Genomic DNA, 16625 nt, shown 5'->3' with positions numbered 1-16625 from the left:
ATGAACGTGTACACCATGCAGTATGGTATAAGGCACAAGCAGAAACAGGGTCCTGCAGCCAGAGAGAATTCATATACTCATAAAACCGTCAGATTTTCTGCTGTGTATAGTTGGATATTTTATTCATCGATCCTGTGTTATAGCATCACTGTTCCACCAGAGCACATTAACAGGTGGTGCTTTATAAGTCAGCATAATTTCACTCCTGTCTCCATTTGATGAAACCGAGGAGAGGCCCTAACTTTCCTTCTCTGTGCGCTTTCTTTCAGATGAGACACAGAAACTACTGAAGGAGCTCGCAAATAGGAAACCTCTCCAGGTGCCAAATATCTACCACCACCTGCCTCATCTACTCAACAATGAGGGCAGCCTGCACCCCGCCGTGCAGGTTGGTCTCGGCCGCACAGGAGGTGAGAAGCACATATACGCACGCAGCACATTCAGCACAGCAGTAACTTCCCTGATTAATGAGGCTTTTTCTTCAGAATATACGTGCTACACAAACAATATAAAACCTCCAGAGATCCTCATTACACCAGGGACAGAATCAAGCCTCAACAAGTTTTCAGTTGGTGACTTGTTCACAACAAGTATCCCCTCTGGACTGAGCTTTGCATGAGGATCATTCTGAAGATCTTCACAAGGAGATGATTGTGGTGTATGTACAGTGTAAATTTCCCATTTACTTTACAAGTTACGTATCCTGTCTCTTAACTCGATCGAACAGGGATTTCTCTTTTGCTTTCACATCTCTATTCTGTTTTATATTTATGACTTGCACTTTGTGTTTGCGCATCTGTTGTCCATCTCTCTTTTATTGAACCTGAGAGTTGCACTGTAATGTTTTGAAAAGTGCTATACAAAGCAAGCTCACATCAGGAAACACTCCTTCACTACTAGTTCAGTGAGGACTCTACAAAACTTTTACAAGGCTCACAAAAGCCCCATTTCCACCGAGCAGTACAGTTCAGTTCAGTACGCTTTTTTCCCGTTTCCAGTGTAAAGACTTGTGGATGGTACCAATGGAACCATTCTGTACCATCCCCATTTTGCCCCCCCCCTCTGTTGGGGTACCTAGCACATAGATCTGGTACTTAAAGGTGGAGCTGTGAACACTGCAGTCTGTTGATTGGTCAATAGCAGACGGTCACTCACTCTAAACGAGGTGCAGACTTCCATCTGTGTCATCGGTAATGAGGAAATACAGTGAGTGCTGGACGGAGCAGTGAGTGACAACAACCCCGCCCACATTTAAGAGCACTGTTTGCAGTGGAAACACTAGGGTCTAGGTACCATGTCTGAGGGGTTACTGTTGGTTCCAAAGGTACCATACTGAAAGTGTTTGGTGGAAACGGGGCTTCAGGTGCAACATGTCCTGTCAAACCTGCTGTCTGTCATTAGCCTCATTGCTCATATGGATTTTTCTCTCCTCTTTCACTCCTTTTTGTCAACTCCTATTTTCAGCTTCCCCTTTTTTATTTCCAAATGTTTCTCTCTGTCACCCCTCAGCATGTGACCTCTGCTATATCAAGTCCTCTCCAAGAGGATTACTTATTTGGCATTGTGAGTGTGATGGGTGGAGTGAATTTGGGGCGCAGGTTTGGGGGCTGAACAGCTCAAGTGGTTTCCACATTCCTAATGACAATGACCTAGGGGGAAGAACAGAGGCCCCAGACAAATTAGAGGAAGGGAAGGAGGAACATGTTGGGAACAAATGGGAGTTTCTTGTCCCTGGCCTGTAGCCTGTTTGATCAATGAGTACAAGGTATTCCCACGGGATACAAAGAAAAATGCAAGGCCTATCATTGCCATCTCTTAGTCATCTCCATTCTGTCTGGTTCCTTGACAGGTGGGCAGGTACTTTTCACCTTTAAGACTCTTCTTGGCTCTCCCTAGAGACCGTCTAGCCGCTGATAATGTCAGAGTTTGTGGCTGCCCACTGCTTTGTTCTCACCAGCTTCCCACTCTAAACACTATCACTTGTGTTCGCTGGAATGCACAGCCAAGCTGGAGGTACTGCTACTGGGAAGTGATTGTGGAAATCTGCGGCGGTGGTGGGTCGCAGAAACACATGACTGCCTCTGAGACGTTTTTCCCCTCTGCTTTCCATGCATGGCATACTTGATTAGCCACTGGCTATCATGCCTTTAGCTTATCCTTTTTTTCTATCGCTCATTGTTCCTCTTCAGGGCCAGACACACAAAACTGACATCAAAGAGGTGGTGGTGAAGAAGGCTGATTGTTGCTTCTCCTCACGTCGGCCAAAACGTTATACTCCACACACTGCAAAGACTAAAGCCCACAGCCAACTAGCACCTACGTTTTGCACCTGTATGAGAGGAAATAACTCTCCTTACCAGCAGGTGGCAGTAGTCTGTGTAAATCGTTAAAAAAAGGGAACCAGGAAGACGCAACAGGACAGATTCAAGATGCTAGTTAGCCAGTTTGCCAGTTAGCACACTAACAACACAACCTGATGTTAAATGTACAAAGGATAATTACCGTGCGCTAGTGAACGATAATACAAACAATTACAAGCCAGAGCTCGATGGCTAAAACAAAAATCTTACTTCATATAACAAGATTGTCTCCATCTCACACCCTCTTTACTTAAGCCCTTTGTTTGCGTTCCTCACTTCCATTTCTCTTCTTGAGTACTGAGCTTAACTGCTTTTATTCACCTACAGGCTCCACGAGCTCTGACGCCAATCCAACGTGCAGAATCAGCCAAAAAACTGCCGGCAAGGGCCAACTATTGCCAACAGTGTGGGACACACCACCAAAATTAGGGTGACAGACACTCACCAACGGCCCTACATTGACCAACGGCTAACTGTCAGCTTGGTGTGTGTCAGGGCCCTTAGTCTACCGCTGTCTTTCCTTTAAATTTCCCCCTCGTTCTTTGCTGGTCTAAGCACATCTGACATTGGGATATTTATAGCTGCGCAAATTAGGACATCATCTCACTTTAAATTGAACAAGGATTATGGGACGAAACAGTTCAGAGAGCTCTGTTCTAAAACTGAAACGGTTGGAGCGGGGCCCGACTGGAGCCCCTTTCAGACAGAAACCAACAAAAGAGCATTATTGTAAAGGCAGCCCTGCTCGTTCCAAACGCACATACGGCCTTTAGCGAGCCACCAGCTTGCCAACTTGTGCCCTTTTACGTGCAGTCAGTACATATTATGTTGCCAAGCAACACCAACATTTGTCTACACTGATCAGCTAATAAACATGTCACAAGATACAGTTGAAAGTGTTTTTCTCCCAATTTGGATTTCCTTGTGCTGCAGACGCTGCTGTCTTCTGTCAGCTTGAGGAGAGTGTAGAGAGAGTCGTGTATCTGAACCTGCGAGGACCAAACACATGTAAAGGTTCTCACACTCTCCCTCAGATCTAACCGCTCTCCATGCAGGCTTCATGACTAAACACTAGCTGTTGCCAGTGCTTTGACACCTCGCTGGCTTCCCACTCTCTGCTGCTAATTGCTCTGCCAATTGTATTTGTTATTATGCAGCAGTGGTTTTTGCTTCTGTGTGAAAGAGGCATCAATTGACAGTAACGTGAACTTCGTATTGCACATTTTGTTGTTTCTCTGCTGGTTAACCTGTATCATATTTATTGTCTCTGATATCATAGCTTGTACACAATCGGCAGAGGGTCCTGTTCAAGAGAAACCTTTTGTTCTTCTCATGACTCAGTCAGCCTGAAGAGGGGAAGTTGTGATCTCAGTTCATTAATCAAACACAATCTAATCAACAAGAGCTAATCTGAGACAAGTTACACCTCCTGAGGCTTCTAACACAGGAGGCCTTTTTGCTAAGATGCATCAGCAAACACAAGCCGAAGATTTCAACCACCACCGACTTCCCTTGAATTTCAAAGAACAACACCTCCTTTTTGTTTTGAGTGGGTTCTGAGGCTAGCTGCATCTCTGCAATGCAACACTGAGAGAGAAAATAGGACATGATTGTATTCTCCAGCTCTAAGCAGGAACACATGTCACAGCAGCTTTGCATGCAAATCTGTTTCTTGGTGCTTTTCACCTTCAGATATCTGCACGCAGTGTCACAATCACGACTACCCACTTGTTGTTGACATTGGAATATAATGATTAGGTTAGCTGTTTACTCACGCCCAAGAAGTGGGTGCTTTGTGATGCTTGTCAGGCAGTGTGCATGTGCGACCTCTGTCTATATTCGCCTTTCACCTACGGGCTGTGAAGCTCACACTGTTGATCATGTGTTTAAAAGGGAATATTATCAATTTCGTAACATCAGTGGTGAAACTCTGGGCCAAAACCAATGTTTGAAATAATTTATTGATAGCTCGTGTTGTTTCTTCCCACCATTTGTGCCAGAGAAATCTTTATTATAAGAAAATAACTCAGCAAGTTGTTCAACCCTTCATTACACTGTCTTTGAATGAGCACAAATTCAACCTTGCAAATTTATAAAACACCCTTCAATAAAGTCTTTCACATCAAAAACGTTTGAATGAATAATTGCCTCAAAAGCCTTTTTAAATGTATGTAATACATCATAATTCCCTCTCTAATATCTGTTTTATATTGCTGTAAAAACATTGACAAATTTCTCTTTCTAATAACTGTATTTAAAAAAAATAAATAAAGAAATTCCAAGATTATGTTTGCACACATCATGCTCACGTCAAAACTGACCTTTGCCCTGTCGTCATTTTTACTGAAAAGACCTTGAACGCATCATATCGTAACTCAATGCAGCCTCTGTCAGCAATTAGTTCTGGTTACCTGCTGCTATGCTAACGTTAACTAGCTCTCCTCCTGCTGATTTTAATGCAGATTTGTTGCTAACAGTGAAGCATTATCAGGGAAAGTGCATCCTCTGACACGCTAATAGTGAGTTTACTGCGTCCTTTTGTCCCGACGGTGTCCCAGGGAAGATGTCTGTTCTCTCCAAACATGTTTTCTATCCTCCCCAGAACAGTGGGACGCCGTTTGTCTCATGCTCTGCTTTTAAGTCTGTCCAAAATTGATGCGACACAGCAGAAAAATATCAGAAAACAATTAAGATTGACAACAATTGACAATTAAGATGACATTCACCAGTGGCGATTGTCATCTTAATTGTCAGTAGAGGCGAATTTCGGCCGATACCAGTGTTCAGCTGATAAATCTCTGCATTCCATTGGTGAAGCTGTTTTGTGCAGTGTTAAATCGCAAACAAGCAGAGCCAACACAACAAGGAGTAATATGACTGTTTCTGCAAAGGTCCCCAGTACATCGCTGGTTGGATGATTCACCCCATATAATGGGGAGTAGGATTTATGATGGCTCTGACTGTTTTTTTTTTTTTTAACCAGGCACCTTGAGTTGGAGATTCAATTTATTGAATGAACCACTTAAGTAACAAGATCCTATAAATTTAAAATGTGAGCGACGTGACGGTTTTTACAAAAATGAAAGGATTATGAATATGTTATCTACTCAGGTTGTGGATTGTCTACACACATACAAAGTGCAGCTTGGGCTTTGTGAGACCTTGAAAGCTCAAAAGTTTCAATATCGCACCCAGATTACTCAGGATGCCTCTCATCCCAGGCAGCAGCACTTCTCTTCATGAGAAAAACATAATTGGTATAATAACATGAGACCCATTGATGCCTGAATTACCCCAAATCATGACAGTCGTGCTTTTTTAAATTTCACCAAAGTAAGGTTTTAATTAATCATTAAAAAGGGCTTCTTTTTTAATAATGTCATATCAAAAGCAAACATTTATTTGGTTATATAGATACAAACAAACAAACAAGGACATCAAATATGCATAAAACACAGCTTCAGACAACAACAACAAATAAAACCCCTCCTGCTTTCGAGGATAGAGCAAATAGACATTGCTTCCTTTTGTCTCTCACAAGAATACATTTTTATTATACTTCATCCACATCTTTCATATTTAATTAAGAATTTTTTGAACTCTAAAGCAAGACAGTTTTATTTATAAGGCATATTTCATACTCAGGTAGTTTCGATGTGCCATACAGAGAAGTTAAAACAACACAGAACAAAAGTACAATTCAACTCAAAGCTAAAACAACACAATACAAAATTGCAATCTAAATCAAATTGACAACTAAATACAAAGACAAAACAGTATAATTGAAAAACAGTAAAAGAATGAGTAAAAAAATATTTAAAACATTTAGCCTCCAAACATTCAACAATGGATGGGCATAATCAAGGATATATACAAAATGGAGAAGATGACTTTTTTCCTGAGGTATAGAGTTGTAATATTCCTCAAAATATAGGAGAAGTGGACTGTCGTTATTTCAGAAGACATGGACGCAGCTTCACTGTGAATGTCTGGACATTAAAAGGACATTTAACACATGGACTCATGAATACCTAACTGGTTTGGGTTTTAAAATCATTTAGTCAAAAGTGCTACAGAATAATAAGGTTTTGAGTTTGGATTTAAAAACTGCAACAGTTGGGGCATTTCTCTAAAACTGATATAACAAATAACATATTTTCTCTCTAAATCCTAGATATATATTTTCCATGGTGTTTACCATGGACTCCTACTTTGGTTATTTGTTACATTTGAAAAAAGCACATAAAAAACTTAAAACAGATTAAAGCAGGATTTTTACCTCTGCATGTAACTCTTGACCTCCTGTTTGTTTTTGTAAGCTGAAACCATTTCCCTGAGTAGAAAGGAAGCGTTTATTTACTTTAATTTCACAGATAAGAAACAATAAATTGTGAAGACAATAAAGCCTCCACAAAAATAGCATTTTAAGTCGTGTGTGATTTATTCTGGCTTCATATGAGCAGAGGAAATCTCCACTATTTACTAGTCTAATTTATACAATGTAAAATGCCATAGGCTTGTGCTATTAACGTTAGCGTGTTGTATTTGCTTGGAAAACGTTTTTAGTATAAGACAGTTGTTTTGTCAGTGAACCCTTGTGAGTTGTAATGGAGCCAAATTTTGTAACGTTACCTTTGTTAAATGTTGCTGTTGTCCCTGGCTTCATATGAGTAGAGGAAAAGTCTGCTAGCTGCCAGGCTAATTTATGCAATGTGAAATGTCATAGGCTTGTGCTAAAAACATTAGCATGTTGTATTTGTGGGGAAAATGTGTCCAGATAAAGACAAATGTTTGTCTGTGAATGCTGCGAGTTATAGTGAAGCAGATTTGTGTACTTGTGTTTGAAATTGTATATTAAGTCATGTTTAATGTGTGTTTTGGGTGTGATTTGAATCAACTAAACTTTACAGTACCTGAAAGAAACCCCGCTGCCAACTAGTGTTTTGGAGGTGTAACTGCAGAGTGACACAGACAGACCACCGCACAAGTATAAATGCTCACAACGGCGTAGGCCAGGTGTGTAGGCTAGGGCGTAGCTGTTGCTGAAGTATAAATCCCGCTTAAGTCCTTAAGTCAAAGTGAGTGTTTTTGCCTGCACACATGCCTGCGTCATTATTCCCACCATAAGCAAAGATCCAGTGAGGTCAGCTTCTTTCTTATCTCAGTGTTAAATCTAAATAATGTGTATGAAAATAAACATTTGCATGCTATGTTCAAGCAAATTATGAAGCTTTATTTTGCTGGACGTTATAAACACAGCCAAACACCAGCGCTGTTTCGTGCCCGGCATACCAGATCAGTCCTTTTCACAGATGTGACAGAGAAGCGGGCAGAAATGTAGATTGTTTTGCCTTTTTTATTTTTTTCCCTGAAGGACATGAAAGGATGACAGAGTGAGGCGTCCAGGCTGATCAAGGGACACGGGGAGGGGCAGTCTCGGAGTCGGTCGTGCTCGCGCCGCACTTGCATGCATTATCACTCATTCACTGTCTGCCACCCTCCCTTATTCTGTCACTCTCTGTCTCTTTTCCTTCCTCCCACATTCTCCTTTCATCCTCGACCTACTTTCTTGGTGGTGGTGGGTGTCGCTATACGACACGGAGCTTAGTGCGAGAAACACAAAGCAAAACTGGGACAGATTCTCCACGCTGCACAGATCGCTCTGCACCCTTTCTCTAGTCCACCGTGATGCTCGCTCATTCTGCACCTCAAGTTTGTTTTGTTGAGGCCCCCCTTGTGCCCCCGCATCAGCTCAGTCAGCGTGCAACGGCTTTTAAACTCATACACACACATGCATGCATCCATTGGCCCTGATCCATGTGTTTCACGATCATTACTGTGCCTATAGGGTAAGTTGTCTGTAACCTCCAATAATATAACACTTGACCTTGTTTTCCTTTTCTCCGGGATAGTGAAATATTACAAAAACCTGCCCTCTGAATGTCACCATAGGTTTTGAATTATGTAAGTCTACCATATATAGAGGAAACAAAAGCTAAACATGAAGAGCACACAGGCTAATAGGAAATCTCACAATGCTGTCTTGACTTATTTTCTTAAGCATAAGGAAAAAACACTGATTCATTGTCACATAACCGGCCCGATAACTTGCTCATCTTCGCATTTGCAGTCACATCAGCAGAAGTGTGGCCTCGCTGTACGCTCTCCGCTCTCTCATTTCCTCGTGAAAGTGATCATTGTATTCTAGCGAGTAAAATGAACTGGTTTTAGGCCGGCAACAGTCTGCTGTGGGTACTCTCTCAACACTAGAGAAGAGGCCGTCTGTTTAGCTGCAACCACCATCGAGTGATGAGGAGATAACAATAGTCACTGTCTTTTCCTGTCAGCTATGTGTTGCTGTTGTCTCCCTTCAACAGCCTGTCCTCAGCTGAATGTAATATCTGTGACCTCTCTGTGCTCACAAATCATCATCAGCCTAATGTTTGGAATCAGTGGGTTTTGCTGACGTGAGACGGAAGTTGGAGCATCTTTAGCTTCTGTACTGTGACGTATTTCCCAGTTAAACAGAATATTTGCGTGGTGTACAGTTACGATAGGGATATAAATCAAATCTTGGGTGTTGATTGGACTGCTAAAAAGTCGGCTAGCTCAGAGTTTAGCACGACACGGAGCTTCAATGAAGTCTGCTGCTAAGCGTATTGTTAGCTCCACACACCTCCCTTATCATTAGATCAGGAGAATGACGAAGGAGAGGTGAATAAATTAAACCTGCCACATTGTTTTGGAAATGAAAGCAAATGTTTTTCCCTCACTGATATCCAGACACACATCTCTTTCTCTTTCTCTCTTCATATTGCTCTGTTAGCTGCTACTACCCACAAACGACGAAGTGTGGTTTAATATAACTGGTGTCGCCAGCTAGTTGTCCTACGTCTTATTTAATTGGATGAACTGTTGTAAATGCCCCTGAGTGCAGGAAGAGTCATCAAACATTTGACACAGTTTTACCTGCTTTTATAGAAAGAGAAAAGACAGGGACTTTGATGTAAAGTGATAAATGATCAGTTACCACAGGGACACTGGATGAAAACTGGGACAATGTATTTTTCATTTCACTGGCTCACTGAGTTGACTGACAAATCAACTGATGACAGTTTAGGTTGATTGATTAATCATTTGGTCATTTAACAAGTAAAAAACAACCAGCTTCTCACAGTGTAGGGTGCTGATTTTCTTGACCATTAGCTTGAAAAAAATAAACACCACATTTTAATGTTTTGACAGACTCATTTTTAATAAAGTAATTGAAAAAAACCCCCACATAAATCAGTGAATAAACATTGTTTGGTCTAATGTTACTTGACGATATGCTCCTTATATCAGTAATTTAAAATCTAGTGCTGTGCTGTGTGACCATTAAAATGTCACTAGTGTCATGTTATACACATACACCAAACCAGCATTGCGTTATTTCAAAGTGGCAAACTGAAATAAAATGAAGCGAACACCTTAATGCCAAAAATTGCAGTTCTTCTAATGACCACTTGAGGCTGGCTCGAAATGTGAGTCAATCCCCATAGACCCTTGTGTTAAAATGCCAAACTTAACAGCAGAAATAAACATGTTTACAGCCTGGTACAAAAAAACGTTCTTGTCTCTAAAGCTTATTTCAACTTCCATGACAGATGTACAGGGGGTGAATTTTTGTATAACTCAACTGTTTACATTTTATAAAGGCCCGAAGTTATGCATATTTAAAGGCGGGGTCCAGTTCACTGACAGGCTGTCTGCAAGGCGTCGCTACAGTATATGAGTCGGATCCATCCCATGCTTCTCCGCAGCTCTTGTCCAAATGTGTTCATGTCTGGCTCCACAAAACTAAGATGGCGACAGCTGAACTTGAGACCTCAAAACAGCAGTCCACAAACCAGTAGCTACATCCTTTATTTTTACTCTCTGGTCATTTCCCCTTTGGGGGAAAAGAAACTTGTGTCACACAAAGACAGAAACAGGAAAATGCAGAAAAGCTCTGATGGAGGCTCTGTGCCAAAACATGTAAGTATAGTTTTATTGAATTTTATTTTTTTGGAATATACTAATTTGATTTTGGGTCTAGCACTCCTCTTACTTAGAATCCCATTGTTGAAGTCCAGCTTCCTTTTTTAAGACAGTTGCAAAACATTTATTAGACATGTCCATTAAACAAACGTTAGTTTAACAAGAAATAAATGCATACAAACTTGTCAAAATTGACCATTCGTTTTTCCATATATAGTTTTAAAGTTTGAACGGTGCTCAGTGGGACGTTCAGTGCGACAGCAGCATTCATGTAATCTAGTAAACAAGCTAACGGCGCTAACGATGGATTGGAAATGTGCAACAACATTTTTGCAGACACTGTATATCAAACGAAAGCCAGAGACTGTCGTATTAATTATCTGTGAGCTGTCAAGTCACCGCCTCCAAGCAGAAGAGAGAAGATAGTGTTATCACGGAGCCTTACATTGGAAAGTTTCTCCTCCCCTGTGCTGCCGCATCACATCCGCAGCTGTTTGTACCAAAGAGTAGCGTCAAAGTCAAGAGTGCTTACTCTGCAGCGAAATCTGGGGACCAAAATGTCCGGTTATGAAGCCTCTCGCTTTCAGGTGAACTGAAATTGGAGGAAAACCTTAGTGTTTCTGCGCTGTAGACTGTCGCCATGTGATGTATTCGATGCTCCACATCTGGAGACGTGCAGTATCTTTTGTGAACCAAACTACTCCTCGTCCTGCGTCCTTGCAAGCTTCCCAAGGTGGTCTGAGTTCGGTTCACTTCAGAGGGAAAGTGTGAAAACATTGTCAGTCAATTGAGGGTTCTTTGGCTGATGATACAAATCTCTGACTTTCAAGGGGCAGCCCTATCTGTAGGATCTTTGGTTTTCTATCCCCCAAAAAGGCACGTAATCTTGACATTTTGCCATGGACTCGTACGTGCTATTCTGGTCTGTTGGCATATGGAGCTCAGTGGCGACTGGAATGTCTAACAAGCGAGTTAAGTTGGTAAGCGCCAGCAGTTTGCAAATGCCTGGAATGCTCGTGTTTAGCAATGTACGGCTGTATCGCTGCCCATTTTAAACTACTCAAATAAAGTCATGGAAATTCGGTAAAATATTATGGAAATGTTTTGAAAATGTGTGTGTACAAATGTGTGTGAACCCTGGTAGGATTAAAGTGTCCAGACCCTCTCTGAAACTCTGTCAGTTCTGCTCTCTAGTTTGTTTTTCTTATTGCTGTTGGCTTTGGCCCGTCTGCCTATGTTTACTTAGATGGCAGTAAAAGCTCATAAACTAATTTAGTTGTGCATTGCAGATCTCTAGATAAGGAACGATACTGAGTAAGTGCCAGCTATCATAAATATTTGTTACCTCTGTGTAAAGTCCAGACATTGTTGCCTCCACCTGGTGATTCAGTGACACTCTACGTTTAGTTGTCAATTGAAACGTATGTTTTTGAAAAAAATTGCTTTACTCACATTGTGTAAGATTGTAGTTGAAAGCCAGTTTTCTTTAATAACATGCAGCATGGTAGGCAGTGAAAATGCACTCAATGCAAACTACCTCCATCAGTCATCCTTCCCACCGCCATCTGTCAGTCTGGGCACGCGTCTCTGTTCTTGTGGATTCGGGCCAGTGTAATTAGTCGTTGTCTAACAAGCAAAGATTATTTGGTCTTGGATCGACTCGCTTAAACCTCCACATCTGCAGCCCCCGACACTTCCTGTTCTCACCTCACACTTCTTTTTCTCAGTTACCATGGTGATGGGGATCCCCACGGTGAAGCGGAAGGTGAAGTCTTATCTGTCAGAGACGCTGCGTTCGCTAATAGACAAGCTGTCACCGGAGGAGAAACTTGACTGTGTCATTATTGTCTTCGTTGGGGAGGTGAGAGCTCACCTTCGTACAGAATGAGACATAGCACACACACAAATTAAAAAAAATCACGTGAAGCTGTCTAATGTGTCTATCTTGGTTTGTCTCCGCAGACTGATGTGGACTACGTTCACAGCGTGGTTGCTGGCCTGGAGAAAGAGTGAGTACACCTCTGCCTCCTGACAGATGCACAGAAAGGTGGGGAACGTGTGTCACATGGTCAACATCTCCTTCCATCTTCAGGTTTTCTACAGAGCTGAGTTCAGGCTTGCTGGAGGTGATATCCCCGCCGGCCGCCTATTACCCCGACCTCACCAACCTCAAAGAGACTTTCGGAGACTCCAAAGAGAGAGTCAGGTGAGCAGCCCACACAGCCAGGACATCTGTGTTATCACGTGTCCACTGCTCCAGCATTCAGTTGAAGAAAAAAAAAATGCAGATAGAAATCATTATGTTAATCATGGAGAAAACAGCCCTGAGAGAACTGAAATGCGGGAGAGCTGTGATGAGGATTGCAGAAAAAGTAGAAGGATGAGTCAGGGGGAAAGTGGGAGGGAGGGAGCGAGCGGGAGCTTTTAGGTAGGCTGCCTGGGTACTTAGTATTCCACAGGCATTCCTCAAAGTCAGATCAAGGTCATCAGCAGCAGCACCCTCTATCTCTTTCTCTCTGTAGTGCTCCCTCTTATTATCCTCCGTACTTGTCTTCTCTTTATAGTCGGCTAACAACTGGCTCCATTAGAAATCTGTTTATGGTGCAGTTTGTGCCAACTACTTACAGTACGTACTCTGATAATAGCCCGTAGGCCCACAGGACTGTGTGTTATGTTTGTATGTGGGTGTCTGTGAGCACAGATGCTTCTGGTGGCAATCTGAACAGTTAGTATCTTGTTCAACATGGACTGTGGGTATATTTTTAAACACTTGTTTTATATGTGTGTGCATACATTCAGGTTAATGGAATAGAAAAAGCCTTATTGTATTCAAGCTGCAGCAACCACCTGGCTGAGTTTAAGCGCACGTGCAAGCATGCCCTCATATTTATGGTGTCTGTTCACCTGAGTGTTGAATGTGTGTGCGTGTGTGCGTGTGTGTGTGTCTGCCACCTTCCGCACCTGCTGCCTGGAAGCATGACAAACACCTGCAGCCACGAGTCAGACTGCAACAAGGGCAGATCATTCGGATCAAACAATTAGTGTGACAGCACCGGTTTATAAATTATTCAAATGGAGTCTGTTGTTCAGTGTACCTGGGAATAACTGATTTGCACAATTCAGCTTTTTGCATGTGAAGCAGCGTGTGTCTATCCCTGAGGGTGACTTTCAGTACACAGCAAAAATGATTTTACTTTTCCAGGGTCTTTTCTGCTTTAAAATGAGGCGTAGGTGGCACCATACGTGCCATATGACATAATGTTAGAATCTGTATTTCCTTACATTTCACCGGTGTAGACATTATAATCACAGCACAAGATGGTGTTCAGATACAGATGTAGAGGCACGTGTAATATTAATTCATTTTCCATAACTGCTTATCCTGTTCGGGATCATGGGGGGGTGGGAGCCTATCCCAGCTGACATTGGGCGAGAGGCGGGGTACACCCTGGACAGGTCCCCAGACTATCACAGGGCTGACACATAGAGACAGACAACCATTCACACTCACATTCACACCTACGGACAATTTAGAGTCACCAATTAACCTGCATGTCTTTGGACTGTGGGAGGAAGCTGGAGCAGCCGGAGAAAACCCACGCTGACATGGGGAGAACATAAAAACTCCAAACTCCACAGAGAAGAGCTCCCCCACCGTTGGGTTTGAACCCCACACAGATTTAGAGGCACATGTAATAGCATTCACAAAAGACTATTTATGATCTCCAACTGGCAATATGAAAGTGTCACACAGACGTCACCCGTGGCAACACTATTGCATATCAGGCTGTCTATCACTTTGCTGTGGTCCAAAGCAGATGACTCTGTTATTCCTCTTTGACAGGTTTGGCACTGCATGTCCCTGTGCACTGTGCTGATTATGATACTGCCACCTCGTCAGCATAATGTTGCAATTGCCGTTATAAATGACAGAAATCCAGGAAGTGTAATGCTTGTCTGAATATAGTGTTTTGTCAAGAGCTGGAGGCTGGATGAAATTTGATGAAGGCAGCCACCTTGTAATTTTCTATGCAGGAAAAACCTGACTTTTAATATGTGTAATTTTTTAATACGTGTTGATTTCTTTTTTTGCCCAGATGGCGAACCAAGCAGAATCTGGACTACTCCTTCCTCATGATGTACGCTGTGAGCAAGGGAGTTTACTACGTCCAGGTATGTCCTTGACAAATGAGTAATATAAATGTTCTCATAGCAACTTGTTTGAGTGCATTTTTAAGAGGGGCTCTGTAGACATTTACTCATGTGTCAGCGTGAAAGCCTGTTACCAGGCAAACACCAGTTTCGTTTTAGTTTGGAGCGTGTCACACTAAATTAAAACATGCCGAGCACTTGAAGCAAATGCGTGTCGTTGCAGTCATTCATCAGAGCCAGTGTTGTTTTCATCAGACCGGAGCCAGTTTCACTTATTCTGAGCCTAATCCTCTTAGACTTCTACAGCTCTTATCTGTCCTCTTGGCGAAACTAGGCGTCCAATTTGGGAATGTTTATATAAACGTTTACTCTGAGCAGATTTGAAGTGCTAACGCCAGCCATTCATGGTTTCGTTTCACTGTGTTGTTAATCTCCTATCTTTCTGTCTCATGCATGGAGTATGTCATTTCCATTCTGTGCTCTCACCTGGAGGGAAGAGGTATTACCTGTCTGACATCTGCTGCTTCTCTAGTTTAGTGTAGCGACTCAGAAGTTTCCCTTAGCTCATTTCAGAGTGTTGTCCTTGAGTGAAAGTAGAGGAGTCTCCCTGCTGCCTCTCATCCTCTCCATCAACAATGAACCCAGACTCTTAGAGAGGTTTCTCCTGTCTCACATTTTCTTCTTCCTGTCCCTGCAGCTGGAGGACGACATTGTGGCCAAGCCCAACTACTTTGCCACAATGAAGAACTTTGCCCTGCAGCTCTCGTCAGAGGACTGGATGATCCTGGAGTTCTCTCAGCTGGGCTTCATTGGTACAGTCCATTAAGCACTTGATCAATACTTGGCATGCACCGGGGCTCTGTCAATTGAAGCATGATCCGCAAAGCAATGACATTCCTGCCTAAATTGTTAACTCATTATGTGAACTTGAATTAAGTTTTTCAAAACAACTTGTTGGACTTGTGGGATTTATGATAAACAGTCACATGCATCATGGATTTGGAGCCGCAGGCAAAGGAAAGATGGAAATTATATTGATTACCATAGAAACTGGGTTATTGGAAAGGACTGTGATTTCCAGGGTTTCCATGCATCTTTGAAATCCTTGAAAGTGTGAATTTGAGTGAACAAAATCAAGGTTAAGGTTTTGAAAATAGACATAAAAAGACATGGCTTATTGAAAGTACTTGAATTTATATATTTTGTGCAAGAATATAAGTTGATGTTTTGATTTTAGATTTTTTTGATACTGTCGAACAGTGTAACACAGTGCAATTGAGAAGTGTACACCATTGACTTGGTTTGGATACACAAACTTTTCCAATATTCCTACAAAGCTAACGGTGCAAACGGTGGTAAAAACCTCAATTGAGATGCATAGTATAAATGCGCTGTATACATGTCCAAAGAATGCTCCTAAAACCTGAAAAATATCAGCATATGCTACATGCTAGATTCGGGAGAAGTCCTAATTCTGAATATCCAAACAGAATATGACATTATGTCAAATTTAGAATTTTTTCCCCAAAACTGAATGGCTGGATGCAATTCAGGTCATAAACCCAGTCCCCTCCATGTTAGCGGATGGGAAACAGGCCAAAATAAAAGATCAAAGTACACACTTTTTCAAAGGTGGTCTCTGTCATTTAAGGTAACTTGTATCATGCTGGTGTTTGCTCAAGTGTTCATTGTCCTGATGATAGGTTTAATAAGTTACTTAATGCTATAAATACTGGGTATGACGTCATGGTTGTCAGCTGTGTGTGTCAGTCAGTGTGCTCCTCATCAATGGCTTAGACTCTGGCTCCAAAAATGCAACATGGCAGTGCCTGTGTCCGGGATATTTTGGCTTCATTTTTGTACAGTGGGAGGAAGCGGAGATGTGTTGTCCATCTTTTTATAGTCTATGCTTCACACATTCAAGCCTCAGTCATGTTTATTGTCTGTGAGCTTCTGTAACACCAGCTACTTCTCATTATAAACATTCATAGTGTTGGTGGGGTAATTAATCTAATCCCTGTCTCAAACTATGCTGTGTTGGGTCCTTAAATTTTAGAGAATTGGGCCCAGAAAGTCCTTTTAATTTGATGTTTA

At 42.0% G+C, this 16625-nt stretch overlaps 1 protein-coding gene across 1 annotated transcript in view; it reads left to right on the top strand.

Annotated features, from left to right (window-relative positions):
* The window catches only part of mgat4a (alpha-1,3-mannosyl-glycoprotein 4-beta-N-acetylglucosaminyltransferase A), a 49069-nt gene that overhangs the window by 22418 nt on the left and 10026 nt on the right, over positions 1-16625 (top strand). The window contains exons 3-8 of the mRNA XM_049594528.1: positions 270-410; positions 12107-12240; positions 12342-12388; positions 12472-12585; positions 14477-14552; positions 15229-15343. Of these exons, the coding sequence (XP_049450485.1) occupies positions 270-410; positions 12107-12240; positions 12342-12388; positions 12472-12585; positions 14477-14552; positions 15229-15343 (627 nt within the window). The remainder of the gene's footprint in view (positions 1-269; positions 411-12106; positions 12241-12341; positions 12389-12471; positions 12586-14476; positions 14553-15228; positions 15344-16625) is intronic.

Source organism: Epinephelus fuscoguttatus, linkage group LG13 (assembly GCF_011397635.1).
Source record: "Epinephelus fuscoguttatus linkage group LG13, E.fuscoguttatus.final_Chr_v1".
In the NCBI taxonomy this organism is placed as follows: domain Eukaryota; kingdom Metazoa; phylum Chordata; class Actinopteri; order Perciformes; family Serranidae; genus Epinephelus; species Epinephelus fuscoguttatus.
Note: the sequence above shows the minus strand (reverse complement) of the source record. Positions and strands in the feature narration are given on the sequence as shown.